General features: G+C 50.1%; 1 protein-coding gene across 2 annotated transcripts in view; it reads right to left on the bottom strand.

Annotated features, from left to right (window-relative positions):
• Positions 1–4,721: 4,721 nt before the first annotated feature.
• The window catches only part of rnpc3 (RNA-binding region (RNP1, RRM) containing 3), a 65,107-nt gene continuing 53,112 nt past the window's right edge, over positions 4,722–16,716 (bottom strand). For both annotated transcript variants that reach the window (XM_072273250.1, XM_072273251.1), the window contains exons 12-15: positions 15,626–15,720; positions 13,006–13,064; positions 7,779–7,911; positions 4,722–5,890 (exon numbers count right to left, since the gene is read on the bottom strand). In XM_072273250.1, the coding sequence (XP_072129351.1) occupies positions 5,825–5,890; positions 7,779–7,911; positions 13,006–13,064; positions 15,626–15,720 (353 nt within the window). In that variant the 3' untranslated portion in view covers positions 4,722–5,824. The remainder of the gene's footprint in view (positions 5,891–7,778; positions 7,912–13,005; positions 13,065–15,625; positions 15,721–16,716) is intronic.

Here is a 16,716-nt window from a genome sequence, read left to right as displayed (position 1 = left end):
AGACCTAAACAGAGCGGTTGTGAAGATGTTTCCTATAGTGGGTGAATCTAAGACCAAAGGGTACAACCTCAGAATAGAGGGCTATCCATTTACAACAGAGATGGAGAGAGGAATTTTGTAGCCAGAGAGTGTTGAATCTGTGGAATTAATTACCACAGGTGGCTGTGGAGGCCATAGAAAACCTGCAGCACAATACAGGCCCTTCGGCCCACAAAGTTGTACTGAATATGTCCCTACCTTAGAAATTACTAGGGTTACACATAGCCCTCTATTTTTCTAAGCTCCATGTACCTATCTAGAAGTCTCTTAAAAGACCCTATCGTATCTGCCTTGTAAAGCAGAGGTTGATAGCTTCTGGAATAGTCAGGGTGTCAAAGGTTCCAGGGAGAAGGCAGGAGAATGGGGTTGACAGGGACAATAAATTAGCCATTCCAAAGGGACTGTTCTCTGAGTAACTCGTCCCCCAATTGTGCTCCCCCCACCCCAAAAACCACAGGAGACAGTCCCCATATAAACAGTGATTCTGGTTCTTGCATCCCCTTCCTCACTGACAATCCGAGTCAGGTGACACAGTGATCCAGTTGCAGTCTCCTCAACACTGGAGAATCTAAATCCACATTTGTAGAACACTTCCCTTTGCTTCTCCAGGATGATGCAGTGCTGCCAGTTACCTGCTCGCCCACCCTTACCCGTTTCACATCTCCCAGCATGATTTAGTTCTTTTGTCAAAATTTGCCGGTTCTGGGCAGGGGATCTCATATTCAGGTACAGATTCAGTTTATTGTCATTCAACCGTACACATGTACGGGGTGTCAGAGAGGGGCAGCATCTCTGGTGGGGGAACATGTCGTGTCCTTTTCAAGGCAGTTAGTCCACCTTTGGTCTCCACCTGGCACTCAGCTCTCACCTGTGGCTCCCCGTAGCTGTTTGCATATGACAGTGGCCACACCCCAGGCAACGGCTTCGACAAGCCGGCTAAACCAGGTGAGGGTAGCCGACGGGTCTCAAACCCTCGGTGAGATAGGGAGTTGTCTATCCCAGCATGTGAAGACAGTCTCCGGCGGATTGAGCGGACGAGACCAATGGAAGGTCCAACGGTCAAGGCGGTCTCTGCAAGCGTCGTGAAACGTGTAGAGCAGGACAAGACACAGAAGATGTCCTGGTCATCCACTGCGCCTAGTCCCATCTCCAGTCGTCTCGACTCTTGTCTTGCCACTGGATCCAAATGGGAATTGGGAAGAGAGAGTGAGGCTGACGCTGCACAACTCTCCCTCACTTAAATCCAAATCACGTGCTAGTCTCGACACCATCATCATCATAATGGTGTTGAGGTCTTCATCGACGATGACGATGGACGAACAACACATGTACACCGCCAAAAGTAACAACATTCGTCTGGACCAATGTGTACAACACAGTACATAAGACTCACACACAACCATACACATGTATACCACCAAAAGAAACACTTCTCCAGACCAAGGTACACAACACAGTACATATAGCTCACACACTCCATAAAAATGTACACCATCAAATGTAACAACATTCCTCCGTACCAAGGTGCACAGCACAGTACATACAACTCACACTCAATATTAGCACTAATAAATTAACAAATAAGGTGCATTTATGATACAAGTTAAAAAGTGAACAGTATAACGCTATTGATGTTTCATATGTGATGAGGCCTGGGTGGCGGCAAGTTCAATAGTCTCACGGCCTGGGGCAATAAGCTGTTTTCCCATCCTAACAGACGCTGCAAATACCCACCAGGTCGGGCAGCATCTCCAGAGGAGGGGTTTGCAGGGTTGGTTAACTCTTGTGATAGAGAGCATTATCCTGGGCATTGAGCAGCAGGTTATCTCCAGTGTTCTATCCATGATCGAGCCCCCGGACCCACGAGGAGAGGCTCAGCAGTGTAACACTATTACAGCAGAGGTTCAATTCCTGCCGCTGTCCCTAAGGAGTTTGCACATTCTCTCCGCGACCATGTGGGGTTTGTCGTGGTGCTTCAGTTTCCTCCCACATTTCAAAGATGTACGACTTAGGGTTAGTGAGTTGTGGACATACGATGTTGGTGCCACAAAGGTAACGATGCTTGTGATCTGCCCCCAGCACACCCTCAGACTGTTGGTCGTTGACACAAACAATGCATTTCACTGTATGCTCCAACATACACGTGACAAATAAGCTAATGTTTCTTTCTTTTCCTGGTTGAAACTAATCTCTTCATCTCCATCCCATGACAGATGTTCCCCTTGTCTCCTCCATTTCCTGCCAAGTTTCAATGTGCCATTTGTCTCTTTGCAGGTCTGACCTGAAATGTTGACTGTTTCTCCCTCCACAGACGCTGACTGACACACTGTTTCCATCTATTTTTGTTTTGGATTTCCATCGCTTATATTTCACAACTCAGCAGCCACTAGAACAGCGATTCTAGTTGTTCTTGCATTTATGGGGCCTTAGAGTCATCGAACACCATAGTCAGAAACAGGTTCTTCAACCCATCTGGTCTGTGCCAAAATATTAAATCTGCCGTGTCCCTTCGACCTGCAACATAGCCCTGCAAACCCCTCTCATCCATGTACCTATCCAAACTTCTCTTAAATGCTGAAACTGAGCCTGCAGCCACCACTTCCGCCGGCTGCTCGTTCCACACTCACCACCCTCTGAGTGAAGAAGTTCCCCCTCGTGTTCCCCTTTAACTATTTTACCTTTCACACTTAACCCATGACTTTTAGTTCCAGTCTCATCCAACCTCAGTGGAAAAAGCCTGTTTATACCCCTCATAATTTTGTACACCTCTAACAAATCTCCCCTCATTCTCCTACGTTCTGAGGAAGGTGTACCCACCAACAATAGTATTAAACTGCACTGGGAGAGATTCGGGACACTGTGTGGATATGAAGGGTATTTGTTATCATAAGCTATCTGAGAGCAGAACAGGTTTCAGCTTCCTGCTCACCTTCCTTCACCTCTAACATCAGGCTGCGGAAAGCATGACAACGTGGAGCCGCTCTGAGAACTGGCATTCCATCAATGGACAGAATGCTGTAAGGGGGACTGAAGTTGCATTGACAGTGCTTGGGTGTTTGATGGATAGGCCAGGGTGGGATTCTTTGGCCGGCCAGAATGGACAAGTTGGGGGTCACATGTCTGGTGAATTAGGGAGAGGGGTACAGATGGGGTCTGAGAGGCATCTGTGAGTGGGTGAATGTTGGAGAGGAGGGGGAGGAAGTATTATATTGTGAGCAGGTTTGAGTCCCTTAACTAAGAAAAAAATGTGCTTACACTGGAGGGGTGCAGAGAAGGTTCACAACAATGATCCCAGGAATGAAAGGGTTAACATATGAGGAGCGTTTGATGGCTCCGGGTCTGTACTCCCTGGAGTTTTAAAGGATGAGGGGGATGTAATTGTAACCTATTGAATATTGAAAGGTTTGGATAAAGTGGATGTGCAGTGAATGTCAATACCGGTTAAGTTTCAGACCAGAGGACACAACCTCAGAATAGAGTTACATCTATTTAGAAGAAATGAGGAGGAATTTCTTTAGCCAGGGGATGCTGAATCTGTGGAATTCATTGCCACAGCTGGCTACGCATGCCACGTTATAGGGTGTATTTAAAGCAGTGATTAATAGGTTCTTTATTTAGCACAGTGCCAAATTTACGGGGTGGGGTTGAGAGGGATAATAGATCAGCTACGATGGAATGCAGAGCAGACTCGATGGGCCAAATGGCCTAATTCTGCTCCCACATCTTATGATATAAAGCTGCAGCAGAGGTGAGGGTTGAAGTCATAGGGGTGAACAGTACCCAACACCAGTAATAGGAGGAAAGGTGGTGAACAAACAGGTGTCCATTCAGCCCTTCCAGACTAGCCCATCATTCAATGTGCTCATGGCTGCTCCTCTCCTCAGCACTGTATCCTCTGCTTGTTCACAGATACATCTCCTGAAACACGTCCAGCCACTGACCTGTGCCAGAGAATCCCACCATTCACCACCTCTGGTCTAGCACCATCTCCCCATATCAGCCCGGAATCATTTACCCCGACCGCGAGGCCATGACACCTAATGAAGACCCCAGAGCAGCAGAAAAGCCCAGAATGACAATGAGGGCTTGTCTCAGTTTTCCACACTGGAATACTCCCCAAATATCGACACATCCAACAGTCCCTGCTCTCCAGGAATCAATCCTCTGAGTGTCAGCTGCACCATTTCAATAGTAGGTATAACCCTTCTTGGGGCAAGAGACTAACCTGCACACAGGACTGGGGAGGGATGGAGGTGACTGGGAGAATGACACTGGAGGCCTGTCTGTGGGTGGGAAAGGGGCTTGTTTCGTTGTTGTTGTTGCTCGTGTTGTTCTGAACGTTATGTGTGGTGACACTTGTAGCAGCTCCCAACACATCCTTAGGTTGTCAATGTAAACCATGCATTTCACCGTGTATTTCGATGTACTTGTGACAAATCAAAAGATTCTGAAGCAATGAAGGGCAAGATGGAGGCAGCCGATGGCATCACAAATAGGTGTGCGCGCGTGCATGGCTACGTGTGAGTGTGTGCACATGCAGTAACTCAGAAAGCATGTTTCAGTGGGACAGAGATCACGAGTGAGGGAGACATGGTTCGGGATCAGCACTGCAAATCAGAATCCTTACGTCACAGGTCGTCAGGCACCCCATCCAATAACTCCGCATCATCAGGAAACATGAGCACGTTGAATAAAGGTTCCTTTTATTTTAATTGAACTCATCCATTCAACGGGGTTTTTCACAATTGACAACAGTGGCAATGCATTCACAGAGGGTACAGGACCATCAGGGTCTCACACAAAGACGTTGGAGCGAGCTCAGCGGGTAGAGCTGCTACCTCACAGCCCCAGAGACCGGGGTTCAATCGCAGCTTCTGTGTGGAGATTGTCTGCTCTCACTGCACAGGTTTCCTCCGGGAGCACCTGTTCTCTCCCACATCCCAAATACATGCAGGACGGTGGGCTAATTGGCCACTGTAAATTGTCCTTAGTCTGTGGGTGAGGGATGGAACCGGGGAGGGGGAGCTGATGGGAATGTGGGGGGGAAATTAAATGGATATAACATTGGTGCCAATGGACGGATGATAGTCGGCAGATTTGACGGGCCAGAGGGCCTGTTTCTGTACTTCCTCCTGAGCTGTGTCAAAGACAAAGGGAAGCCCACGGTGCCAGAGAGTACTTGAGTGCTATATTTACACTCTATTCTTGGTTGGGGCAACTGTAACAAAAATCAGCAGCCTCAGGTCCCGAAATGGATGTGCTGCCGGACACTCACTCTGTGACGTTCCCCGCTCCCTCCCCCAATCCCTCGTATTGCTAACTGGTCACGGGGGGCAGCAGCAGGCCTCCAATCATAGTCATTAGCATAGAGGCTCTTCGGTCCAGTGAGTCCGTGCTGGTATTGAGCATCTGGAGCTGTTTGTGCTGCCACAGTGTACAGGGAGAGAGGACAGTGTGCTGGTATGGATGCTCATCTGTGACGAGTGCTTGCTCATCTCTGTGGCAACCACTTCACGCAGCAGATTCACTCAATCACTGTGAGGGTTCACAATGACCAGGTTCCAGACCACTGCCAACCCCCTGCCCAGGGTCAGTGAGGGTCCTTGCAACATCGTGGTTCATCTCTACTTTTCGGATCCGCCATAAAGGATACACGGGTTAATGTTCCTCTTCAGTGGTAGAACCGTGTCCGAGGCACAGCACGAGTGAGACACCAGCTAGTCCAAGCATAGGGTTAACACTGCCGACTGCACAGTGACACACCCACTGTCCGCAGGTTCTTCCTTCACTTCCCCCGCCCTTTCCGGTTCTCTGCCACATCCGGCTTGGGACGTGCTGAGCGGGCAAATTGCTGTCAACATGTTAAGGAGAATCAGCAGCCAAGAGCAAGAGAAAACACCGCAGGACCATTCGGCCCCTCTATACTATTCCATTAAGTGTGGCCATGACTGATCTGCCCCATCGCCCTCAGTCTCTCAATCTGTCAAACATTTTTCTCTCTCTCTCCTCTTTACGCACCCCCAGTGGTGGAGAAATTCAGATTCCCCTCCCTCTACAAGACCCTACACAGCTCAGTTTTATATCTCTGACCCCGATCCTGTTTGTCTCCTTGATTCAGACTCTCCCTTTGATGGAAACATCTCCACATCTCTCCTGTGGTGTCCCCTCAGGGTATTTCAGAAAGATGTCCCCCAGTTCTTCAACTACACCTAGTTTCCATTCCCTGGCACTGGAAAATTATTTCCGAAGAAGAAACTAGAACTGTTTCCTTTGGAACAGATGAGGCAGGTAACTGTGCAAAAAGTAAATATTTATATGCTGTATAAACCACCTTTTAATTACTTTAAGTTTTTCTCACCTGATCTAGAATATAAAAACTAGGATGTAACGTTGAGGTTCTATAAGGCTTTACTTGGAATACTGTAAGTAGTTTGGGGCCCCTTTCTAGGTAAAGATGTGCTGGCATTGGAGAGGTTTCAGGGGTGGTTTACAAGAATGATTCCAGGATTGAAGGGTTTAACATATTAAGTGTGTTTGATTGATCTGGGCCCATACTCATTGACATTTAGAAGAAGAAAAACCACTTAATTGAAACGTATTGAATACTGAAAGGCCTAGACAGGGTGCACCTGGAGAGGATGTTTCCTGTAGTGGGGGAGTGTGGGATCATAGGGCACCACCTCAGAATAGGACATCCATTTGGAGTGGAGATGAGGAGGAATTTCTTTAGCCAGAGGGTAGTGAACTTGTGGAAATTGTCATGTTGTAGCCTTATAAAACTCCAGTTAGGCTGTATCTGGAGTACTGCAAACAGTTCTGGTCACCCTATTAAAGGAAGGATGTCGAAGCTTTGGACAGGGTGCTTCCTAGCTTGGAAGACACGTGGTAGAATGAGAGGCTGGACAAACCTGGGTTGTTTTCTCTGGAGCAGCGGAGGCTGAAGGGAGATCGGAGAGAGGTTTATATGTTTATTAGAGGCAAAGGTAGAGCAGACAGACAATATCTTTTCACTGGGGTGAAATGTCAAATACCAGAGGGCATTCATTTAAGGTAAGGGGGGTAAGTTCAAAGGAGATGTGAAGAAAGATACAGTTGACATTTTGGGCTGAGACCCTTCATCAGGGAGGGGGCAGAAGTGAGAATAAGCAGAAGGGGAGAGGGGGAGGATTACAAGATAGAAGGTAATAGGTAGAGCAGGTGAGGGGGAAATTGGTGGGTGGGAGGAGAGGGTAAGTGATGGGTAGAAGAGGTAAAGGGTTGAAGAAAGAATCTGATAGGAGAAGAGAGCAGACCAGACCAGGAGAGAAGGGGAAGGAGATGATGGGCCTGTGAGAAAAGGAGTAAGAGAGGAACCAGAATGAGGAATGGTAAAAGGGAAGGGGGGGGGGGGGTAGAAATCGAAAGGTTGGAGATTACCTAGATGGAATATTAAGCGTTGCTTCTCCAGCCTGTAGGTGGCCACGTATCAACATGTCAAATTGAAATGGGTGGCCACAGGAGTATGCTGCCTTCTATGGCAGACAGAATGAAGGTACTCCACAAAGCCATCCAAAACCCATCTGCATCGGGACTATGCACTGCTGATTCGGAAATCATTCCCTGTACACCCAAGTCCTAGACATTAATACGTACTGAGAAGAGCGGTGGACTCAATGTGGTACAGGGCCTGTTCCTGAGCTGTGTCCCTCAGTAAAAACGACAGACAATAACCCCTATACCATCATTCTATCAAAGGATACAACCACCATAGGCTTCTCACTGAGGACAAAGCCGTTGACTTCCTTCAAAGCCTTGGCTGCTGCTTGCTCATTGGGAAGCCCGATGAAAGCCTGGCCCTTCATTCGTCCTTCCTTCATCAGGCGGATGTCAAACCTTCGGGGGAAAAGTGAGAGTTTTTAACATGAATATTGGGGACGGAACAGTAGCATAGTGGTTAGCCTAACAGTATTACAGCACCAGTGACCCGAGGTCAATCCCGCCGGTGTTCTGTATGGTTTCCCTGTGACGTGTGGGTTTCCTGCGAGTGCTCCAGCCTTCTCCCACTTTCCAGAGACAGATGGGTTAGGAGGTTAATTGGTCACATGGGTGTAACTGGGCGGCAAAGCCTTGCTGGGCTGGAACAGCCTGTAACAGAATTGCATCACTAAATCAATTGTTGCCCACTCCTCCTGAAGACAATGGACAGCCAATGTCAATCCCACTCACCTACACTAGGCAATTATTTGTTGATGCCTTGTGGTTGGAAACGGGCTGCTGATAGTTTGGGCTGACTCCCTTCACCTGGACTGAAAGAGTTGAGGTGAGAGAGTTGGCAGAGAGAGGTGGGGGAAGAAGTGGAGCAAAAGCTGGGAGGTGATGGGTGGATCCAGGTGAGGGGGGGGGGGTTGAGTGACAGAGGCTGGGAGGTGATGGGTGGATTCAGCTGAGGGGGGGTTGAGTGACAGAGGCTGGGAGGTGATGGGTGGATTCAGGTGAGTGGGTTGAGTGACAGAGGCTGGGAGGTGATGGGTGGATCCAGGTGGGGGGGGGTTGAGTGACAGAGGCTGGGAGGTGATGGGTGGATTCAGGTGAGTGGGTTGAGTGACAGAGACTGGGAGGTGATGGCTGGATTCAGGTGACGAGGGGGTTGAGTGATAGAGGCTGGGAGGTGATGGCTGGATTCAGGTGAAGAGGGGGTTGAGTGACAGAGGCTGGGCGGTGATGGGTGGATTCAGGTGAGTGGGTTGAGTGACAGAGACTGGGAGGTGATGGGTGGATCCAGGTGAGGAGGGGGTTGAGTGACAAGAGGCTGGGAGGTGATGGGTGGATTCAGGTAAGTGGGAACGGTAACAGAGACTGGGAGGTGATGGGTGGATCCAGGTGAGTGGGAATGGTGACAGAGGTTGGGAGGTGATGGGTGGAAGTGATGGTGGAATCTAACTGGAGAGGAAGGTGAGGCACAGAGTAAAGGTGGAGGGGTGGGAAGTGTAGAGGCATGTGGGAACTGTGGGGGGAGTGTGTAGGTATGGGTCGATGGAGTAGGTTGGGGAGGGGAAAGAAACAGGGTACTGGGGGCTGGGAAGGATGTAGGAGGAACCGGGGAAATCAGGAGAGTAGAGCTGGGTTAGAGAGGGAGGTGTAAACTACACTGGGGTGGGTGGGGGATGTGGAAATACAAACTGCTGTTTGCATTCAGCCTCACCCTGTCAATGGAGGATGACGAGTACAGACGGGGTCAGTCTGATGAGGAGCCGAATTAAAATCTCGTATAACCCGGAGGTCCAGAAGGCCACAGCAGACAGACTGTAGGTGCTGGAGGTGCATTTCCACCTGGTCACTGAGGAGACATCTCGGATTGTGTCCATAACATTGTGGCAGGGACGGGGAGGGAGAGTAGCCAGATGTCTTGGTACATATTGGTACCAATGACATAGGAAGGAAAAGCAAAGAGGTCCTGAAGAGAGAATTCAGAGAGGTAGGCAGAAAGACCTCCAGGGTAGTAATTTCTGGATTGCTGCCTGTGCCACACGCTGGTGAGGGTAGAAACAGGATGATTTGGCAGATATTTGCGTGGCTGAGAAGCCAGTATGAGGGCAGGGCTTCAGGTTCTTGGATCATTGGGATCTCTTCTGGGGGAGGTGTGACCTGTTCAAAAGTGATGGGTTGCACCTGAAAAGGTGGACCAATATTTTTGTCGGCAGGTTTGTTAGAGCTGTTAGGGAGAGTTAAAGTAATTTGGCAGGGAGGTGGGAACTGGAGTGAAGGGACTCAGGACAGGACAGGTGGTATAAAAGCAAAGATAACGTGCAGTCAGACTGTGAGGAAGGGCAGGCAGGTGAAAGGACAAAATTACAGCCAGCAGAGTGAGTATCAGTGCATTATGGATGCAGAATCAAAAAGGGTAGCAATTGGAGTATTCAAAGCGTTATATTTCAATGTACAGAGTATAAGAAATAAGGTGGATGATCTTGTTGCACTATTACAGATTGTCAGGTATGATGTTGAGGCCATCACTGAATCGTGGCTGAAGGATGGTTGTAGTTGGGAGCTGAATGCCCAAGATTACACGTTATATCAGAGGGATAGGAAGGTAGGCAGAGGGGGTGGTGTGGCTCTACTGGTAAAGAATGGCATCAAATCAGTAGAAAGATATGACATAGGATCAGAAGATGTTGAATCCTTGTGGGTTGAGTTAAGAAAATGCAAGGGTAAAAGGATGTTCCTGGCAGTTATATACAAGTCTCCCAACAGTGGCTGAGAGGTGGACCACAGATTACAACAGGAAAGAGAAAAGGCGGGTCAAAAGGGCAATGTTATGGTAGTCATGGGAGATTTCAACATGCGAATCCATTGGGAAAATCAAGTTGACAATGGATCACAAGAGAGTGAGTTTGTTGAATGCCTATGAGGTGGCTTTGTAGAGCAGCTTGTCGGTGAGGCAACTATGGGATCAGTGACACTGGATGATGTAATGTAATCAACTGGAGGCGACTAAGGAGCTAAAGGCAAAGGAAAATCAGGAGACAGTGATCACAATATGATTGAGTTCAATTTGAAACTTGATAGGGAGAAAGTAAGGTCTGATGTAGCAGTATTTCAGTGGAGTAACGGAAATTACAGTGGTATGAGAGAGGAAATGGCCAGAGTGAAATGGAAGGAGATGCTGGCAGGGATGTCAACAGGGCAGCAATGACTTGAGTTTCTGTGAAAAATGAGAAAGGTACAGGATAGATGTATTCCAAAAACAAAGAAATACTCAAATGGCAAAATAATACAATTGTGGCTGACAAGGGAAGTCAAAGCTAATGTAAAAGCAAAAGAGAGGGCATACAACAAAGCAAAAATTAACAGGAGGATAGAAGATTGGGAAGCTTTTAAAAACCTACAGAAAGCAACTGTAAGAATCATTAGGAAGAAAAAGATGAAATATGAAAGTAAGTTAGCAAATAATATGAAAGTGGATAGAAAAAGCTTTTAAGTACATAAAAATAAAAGAGATAAGAGTGGATATAGGACCACGAAAAAATGAGTCTGGAGAAATAATAACAGGGGACAAGGATGAACTAAATAACTATTTTGCATCAGTCTTCAATGTGGAAGACACTGGCAGTGTGCCAGGTGTTGAAGGTACAGTATGCCAGCTACTGTATTGTGTGAAGGAAGAGAAGAGGGTGCAGTTACTGTTACAAGAGAGAAGATGCTCAAAAAGCTGATAGACCTAAAGGTACATAAGACACTCGGCTAGGTGAACTGCACTCTAGGGTTCTGAAGGATGTAGCGGTAGAGATGGTGGAGGCATTAGTAATGATCTTTCAAAAATCATTGGACTCTGGCATGGTTCCAGAGTACTAGAAAATCACAAATGTCACTCCACCTTTTAAGAAAGGAGAAGGCAGGAAAAAGGAAATTAGAGACCAGTTAGCCTGACCTCAGTGGTTGGGAAGATGTTGGAGACAATTGTTCAGGATGAGGTTATGGAGTACTTGCTGGCACAGGACAAGACAGGACAAAGCCAGCATGGTTGCCTGATGAACCTGATGGAATTCTTTCAGATTACAAGTAGGACAGATAAAGGAAATGCAGTGGATGTTGTCTATTTGAATTTTCAGAATGCCTTTGACAAGGTGCCACACATGAGGCTGCTTACCAGATTAAGAGCCCATGATAATACAGGAAAGTTACTAGCATTGGCTGAGTGGTAGGAGGCAGTGAGTGGGAATAAAAGGATCCTGCCAGTGACTAGTGGTGTTCTGCAGGGGTCAGTGTTGGGACCACTTCTTTTTATGATGCGTATCAATGATTTAGATGATGGAATAGATGGCTTTGTTGCAGATGACACAAAGATTGGTGGAGGGACATGTAGTGTTGAGGAAACAGGAAGGCTGCAGAAGGACTTAGACAGATTAGGAGGATGGGCAAGAGACTGGCAAATGAAATGCAATGTTGTAAAATGCATGGTCATACACTTTTGTAATAGAAATAAATGTGCAGACTATTTTCTAAACAGGGAGAAAATCCAGAAATCTGAGATGCAAAGGGACTTGAGAGTCCTTGTGTAGAACCCCCTAAAGGTTAACTTGTAGGTTGAATCAGTGGTGAGGAAGGCAAGTGCAATGTTAGCATTCATTTCAAGAGGTCCAGAATATAAGAGCAGGGATGTGATGCTGAGGCTTTATAAGGCACTGGTGAGGCCTCACCTCGAATGTTGTTAACAGTTTTGTGCTCCTTATTTAAGAAAAGATGTGCAGGCAGTGGAGAAGGCTCAGAGGAGGGTCACAAGGATGGTTCTAGGAATTAAAGGGTTATCATATGAGGAAAGTTTGGTGGCTCTGGTCTTGTACTCGCTGGAATTTAGAAAGGAGAAGGGGGGATCTCACTGAAACCTTTCGAATGTTGAAAGGCCTAGACAGAGTAGATGTGGAAAGGATGTTTCCCATAGTGGGGAAGTCTAAGAGAAGAGATCACAGCCTCAGGATAGAGGTACATCCATTTAAAACAGAGATATGGAGACATTTCTGTAGCTAGATGGTGGTGAATTAGTGGAGCTTGTTACTGCAGGAAGTTGTGGAGGCTAGGTCATTGGGCGTATTTAAGGTACAGGGTCTTGATTGATCATGGCATCAAAGGTTATTGGGAGAACGTCAGGGAGTGAGGCTGAGGAGGGGAAAAAAAAAATCAGATATTATTGAATGAAGAAGACTCAGTGGGCCAAATGGCTTAATTCTGCTCCTATGTCTTATGATGGATTGTCAGTAATGCACTCAGTGGACAAGGGTCTGATCCTGTGCTTTACTGTTCAATGTATTGGATCATCAGCATTAACTCGATGGGCCGAAGGGCCTGTTCCTGAGCTGCATGACTGAGAGAGTTTGAACTAAGTCAGTTAACATGGACATACAAAGAAATGACCCCTTATCCACTGACAGCAACTCACTCTTGCCATCGCAAAGACTGTGACAGTAACAGAGAGAATGGGTGGCCACTCACATGTTCCTCTCAGTCTGGGACGTAAAGTCGACATATCGGCCAAAGATGAACTTCAAGTCCTGTAATAAAATGAGAAGTTAAGTCATTGGGTATATTTAAAGCAAAGGTTCTTGATTAGTCAGGGCATCAAAGGTTAAAGGGAGAAAGCAGGAAAAAGGGGTTGAGAGGGTTAAAAAACAAATCAGCCATAATGGAATGGCTGAGCAGACTCAATGGGTCAATGGCCTAATTCTCCTCCCAAGTCTTGTGTTCTTTGGTAAATTGCCACACCTGTGACCAGACAATGTGGTCAATGTGGTGTAGGTGGTCAGTGGGTCAGCAGGGTGTGGGCAGTGGTAGGTGGCCAGTGGGCTAGCGGGTTGTGAGCAGTGGGGTGGGTGGTCAGTGGGCTGTGGGCAGCGGTGTGGGTGGTCAGTGGGCCAGTAGGGTGTGAGCAGTGGTGTGGGTGGTCAGTGGGGTGTGGGCAGTGGTGTGGGTGGTCAGTGGGGTGGGTGGTCAGTGGGCTGTGGGCAGCAGAGTGGGTGGTCAGTGGGGTGTGGGCAGTGGGATGTGGGCAGTGGTGTGGGTGGGCAGTGGGCCAGCAGGGTGTGGGCAATGGGGTGGGTGGTCAGTAGGGTGTGGGCAGTGGTGTGGGTGGTCAGTGGGGTGTGGGCAGTGGTGTGGGTGGTCAGTGGGGTGGGTGGTCAGTGGGCTGTGGGCAGCAGAGTGGGTGGTCAGTGGGGTGTGGCAGTGGGATGTGGGCAGTGGTGTGGGTGGGCAGTGGGCCAGCAGGGTGTGGGCAATGGGGTGGGTGGTCAGTGGGGTGTGGGCAGTGGTGTGGGTGGTCAGTGGGCTGTGGGCGGTGGGGTGGGTGGTCAGTGGGCTCTGTGCAGCGGTGTGGGTGGTCATTGGGCCAGCGGGGTGTGGGCAGTGTTGCGAGTGGTCAGCGGGGTGTGGGCAGTGGTGGGTGGTCGGTGGGCCAGCGGGGTGTGGGCAGTGGTGGGTGGTCAATGGGCCAGCGGGGTGTGGGCAGTGTTGTGAGTGGTCAGTGGGGTGTAGGCAGTGGTGTGGGTGGTCAGTGGGCCAGTGGGGTGTGGGCAGTGGTGTGGGTGGTCAGTGGGATGTGGGCAGTGGGCCAGCAGAGTGTGGGCAATGGGGTGGGTGGTCAGTGGGCTGTGGGCAGTGGTGTGGGTGGTCAGTGGTGTGGGTGGTCAGTGGGGTGGGTGGTCAGTGGGCTGTGGGCAGCAGAGTGGGTGGTCAGTGGGCTGTGGGCGGTGGGGTGGGTGGTCAGTGGGCTCTGGGCAGCGGTGTGGGTGGTCAGTGGGCCAGCGGGGTGTGGGCAGTGTTGCGAGTGTTCAGCGGGGTGTGGGCAGTGGTGGGTGGTCAATGGGCCAGCGGGGTGTGGGCAGTGTTGTGAGTGGTCAGTGGGGTGTAGGCAGTGGTGTGGGTGGTCAGTGGGCCAGTGGGGTGTGGGCAGTGGTGTGGGTGGTCAGTGGGATGTGGGCAGTGGGCCAGCAGGGTGTGGGCAATGGGGTGGGTGGTCAGTGGGCTGTGGGCAGTGGTGTGGGTGGTCAGTGGGCTGTGGGTGGTGGGGTGGGTGGTCAGTTGGGTGTAGGCAGTGGTGTGGGTGGTCAGTGGGCCAGCAGGGTGTGGGCAGTGGGGTGGGTGGTCAGTGGGCCAGTGGGCTGTGGGCAGTGGGATGAGTGGTCAGTGAGCTCTGGGCAGTGGTGTGGGTGGTCAGTGGGGTGTGGGCAGTGGGGTGGGTGGTCAGTGGGGTGTGGGCAGTGGGGTGGGTGGTCAGTGGGCCAGCAGGGTGTGGGCAGTGGGGTGGGTGGTCAGTGGGGTGTGGGCAGTGGTGTGGGTGGTCAGTGGGGTGTGTGGTCAGTGCGGTGTGGGCAGTGGTGTGGGTGGTCAGTGGGCTGTGGGCAGTGGGGTGGGTGGTCAGTGGGGTGTGGGCAGTGGTGTGGGTGGTCAGTGGGGTGTGGGCGGTGGGGTGGGTGGTCAGTGGGCTGTGGGCAGCGGTGTGGGTGGTCAGTGGGCCAGTAGGGTGTGGGCAGTGGGGTGGGTGGTCAGTGGGGTGTGGGCAGTGGTGTGGGTGGTCAGTGGGGTGGGTGGTCAGTGGGCTGTGGGCAGCAGAGTGGGTGGTCAGTGGGGTGTGGGCAGTGGTGTGGGTGGTCAGTGGGCCAGTAGGGTGTGGACAGTGGGGTGGGTGGTCAGTGGGCTGTGGGCAGCGGTGTGGGTGGTCAGTGGGCCAGTAGGGTGTGGGCAGTGGGGTGGGTGGTCAGTGGGGTGTGGGCAGTGGTGTGGGTGGTCAGTGGGCCAGTGGGCTGTGGGCAGTGGGGTGAGTGGTCAGTGAGCTGTGGGCAGTGGTGTGGATGGTCAGTGGGGTGTGTGGTCAGTGGGGTGTGGGCACTGGTGTGGGTGGTCAGTGGGCCAGTGGGCTGTGGGCAGTGGGGTGGGTGGTCAGTGGGGTGTGGGCAGTGGTGTGGGTGGTCAGTGGGCCAGTGGGCTGTGGGGTGGGTGGTCAGTGGGGTGTGGGAAGTGGGCGGTGGGGTGGGTGGTCAGTGGGCTGTGGGCAGCGGTGTGGGTGGTCAGTGGGCCAGTAGGGTGTGGGCAGTGGGGTGGGTGGTCAGCAGATTACCTTCTCTTCCACCTGCTTGGCCAGATTCTTAACATAGAGCCGGCATGTCGGCTCACCGGGATTATAATTCTTGAAGATTGCCGTGTTCTCCATCTCTGTAAAAGAGGTCAGTTTTATTTTTCACATGTACGTTGAAAGGGCACAGCTTCAGAATAGACACACATCCATTTCAAACAGAGGCGGTATTTCTTTAGCCAGAGGGTGGTGAATCTGTGGAATTCATTGCCACAGACGGCTGTGGAGACCAAGTCATTTGGAATTTTTAAAGTGGAAGTTGATAAGTTCTTGAGTAGTCAGGGCATCAAAGGCTACCCTCTGGTGCTCTTCCCTCTCCAATGGGGTTGAGGGAAATAATAAATCAGCCATGATGGAATGGCAGAGCAGTCTCGATGGGCTGAATGGTCTCATTACATTCCGATGTCTTATATGCACAGCTTACCTGCCGGTACACCTTTGGAAGATGGGAAGAAACCACAGAATCTGGAAGAAACTCAGGTGGTTACAGGGGGAATGGACAAATTACCTACAGACAGTAGCAGGAACCAAATCCTAATCGGTGCACTGTTAAGCGTGATGCTAACTGCTTTGCTACCGCGCAATAGGCCACTCAAGCTCCAGCCTGCTCCCCTTTCATATCACCTGCGACTGCTCCACCAGTATTACCCAACCCAAAGTCTACGTCGCTCAGTACGTGTGAGCTTGCATGACAAGTGAGTGTGTGCGGAGTGAGGCGGTTTGGCATGAACATTGATTTCTCAAACTTCCTGCAATGCCCCCCACCCCACCTCCTTCACCATTTCCCATCCCCTTTTCCCTCTCTCACCTGATCTCCTTGCCCGCCCATTGCTTCCCTCTCGTGCTTCTTTCTTCCATGGCCTTCTGCCTCTTTCACCGATCAACTTTCCAGCTCCTTGCTTCATCCCTCCCCCTCCAGGTTTCACCTATCGTCTTCTGTCACCCTCTCCCCTTCCCCCACCTTTTAAATTTACTCCTCAGCTTTTATCCCTCAGGGTCTCAGCCCAAAATGTCGACTGTACTCTTTTCCATAGATGCTGCCTGGCCTGCTGAGTTCCTCCAGCATTTTGTGCATG

The sequence above is a fragment of the Mobula birostris genome, chromosome 12 (assembly GCF_030028105.1).
Source record: "Mobula birostris isolate sMobBir1 chromosome 12, sMobBir1.hap1, whole genome shotgun sequence".
Classification (NCBI taxonomy): domain Eukaryota; kingdom Metazoa; phylum Chordata; class Chondrichthyes; order Myliobatiformes; family Myliobatidae; genus Mobula; species Mobula birostris.
The sequence above is the reverse complement of the archived record's forward strand: the minus strand, read 5'-3'. Positions and strand labels throughout refer to the sequence as shown.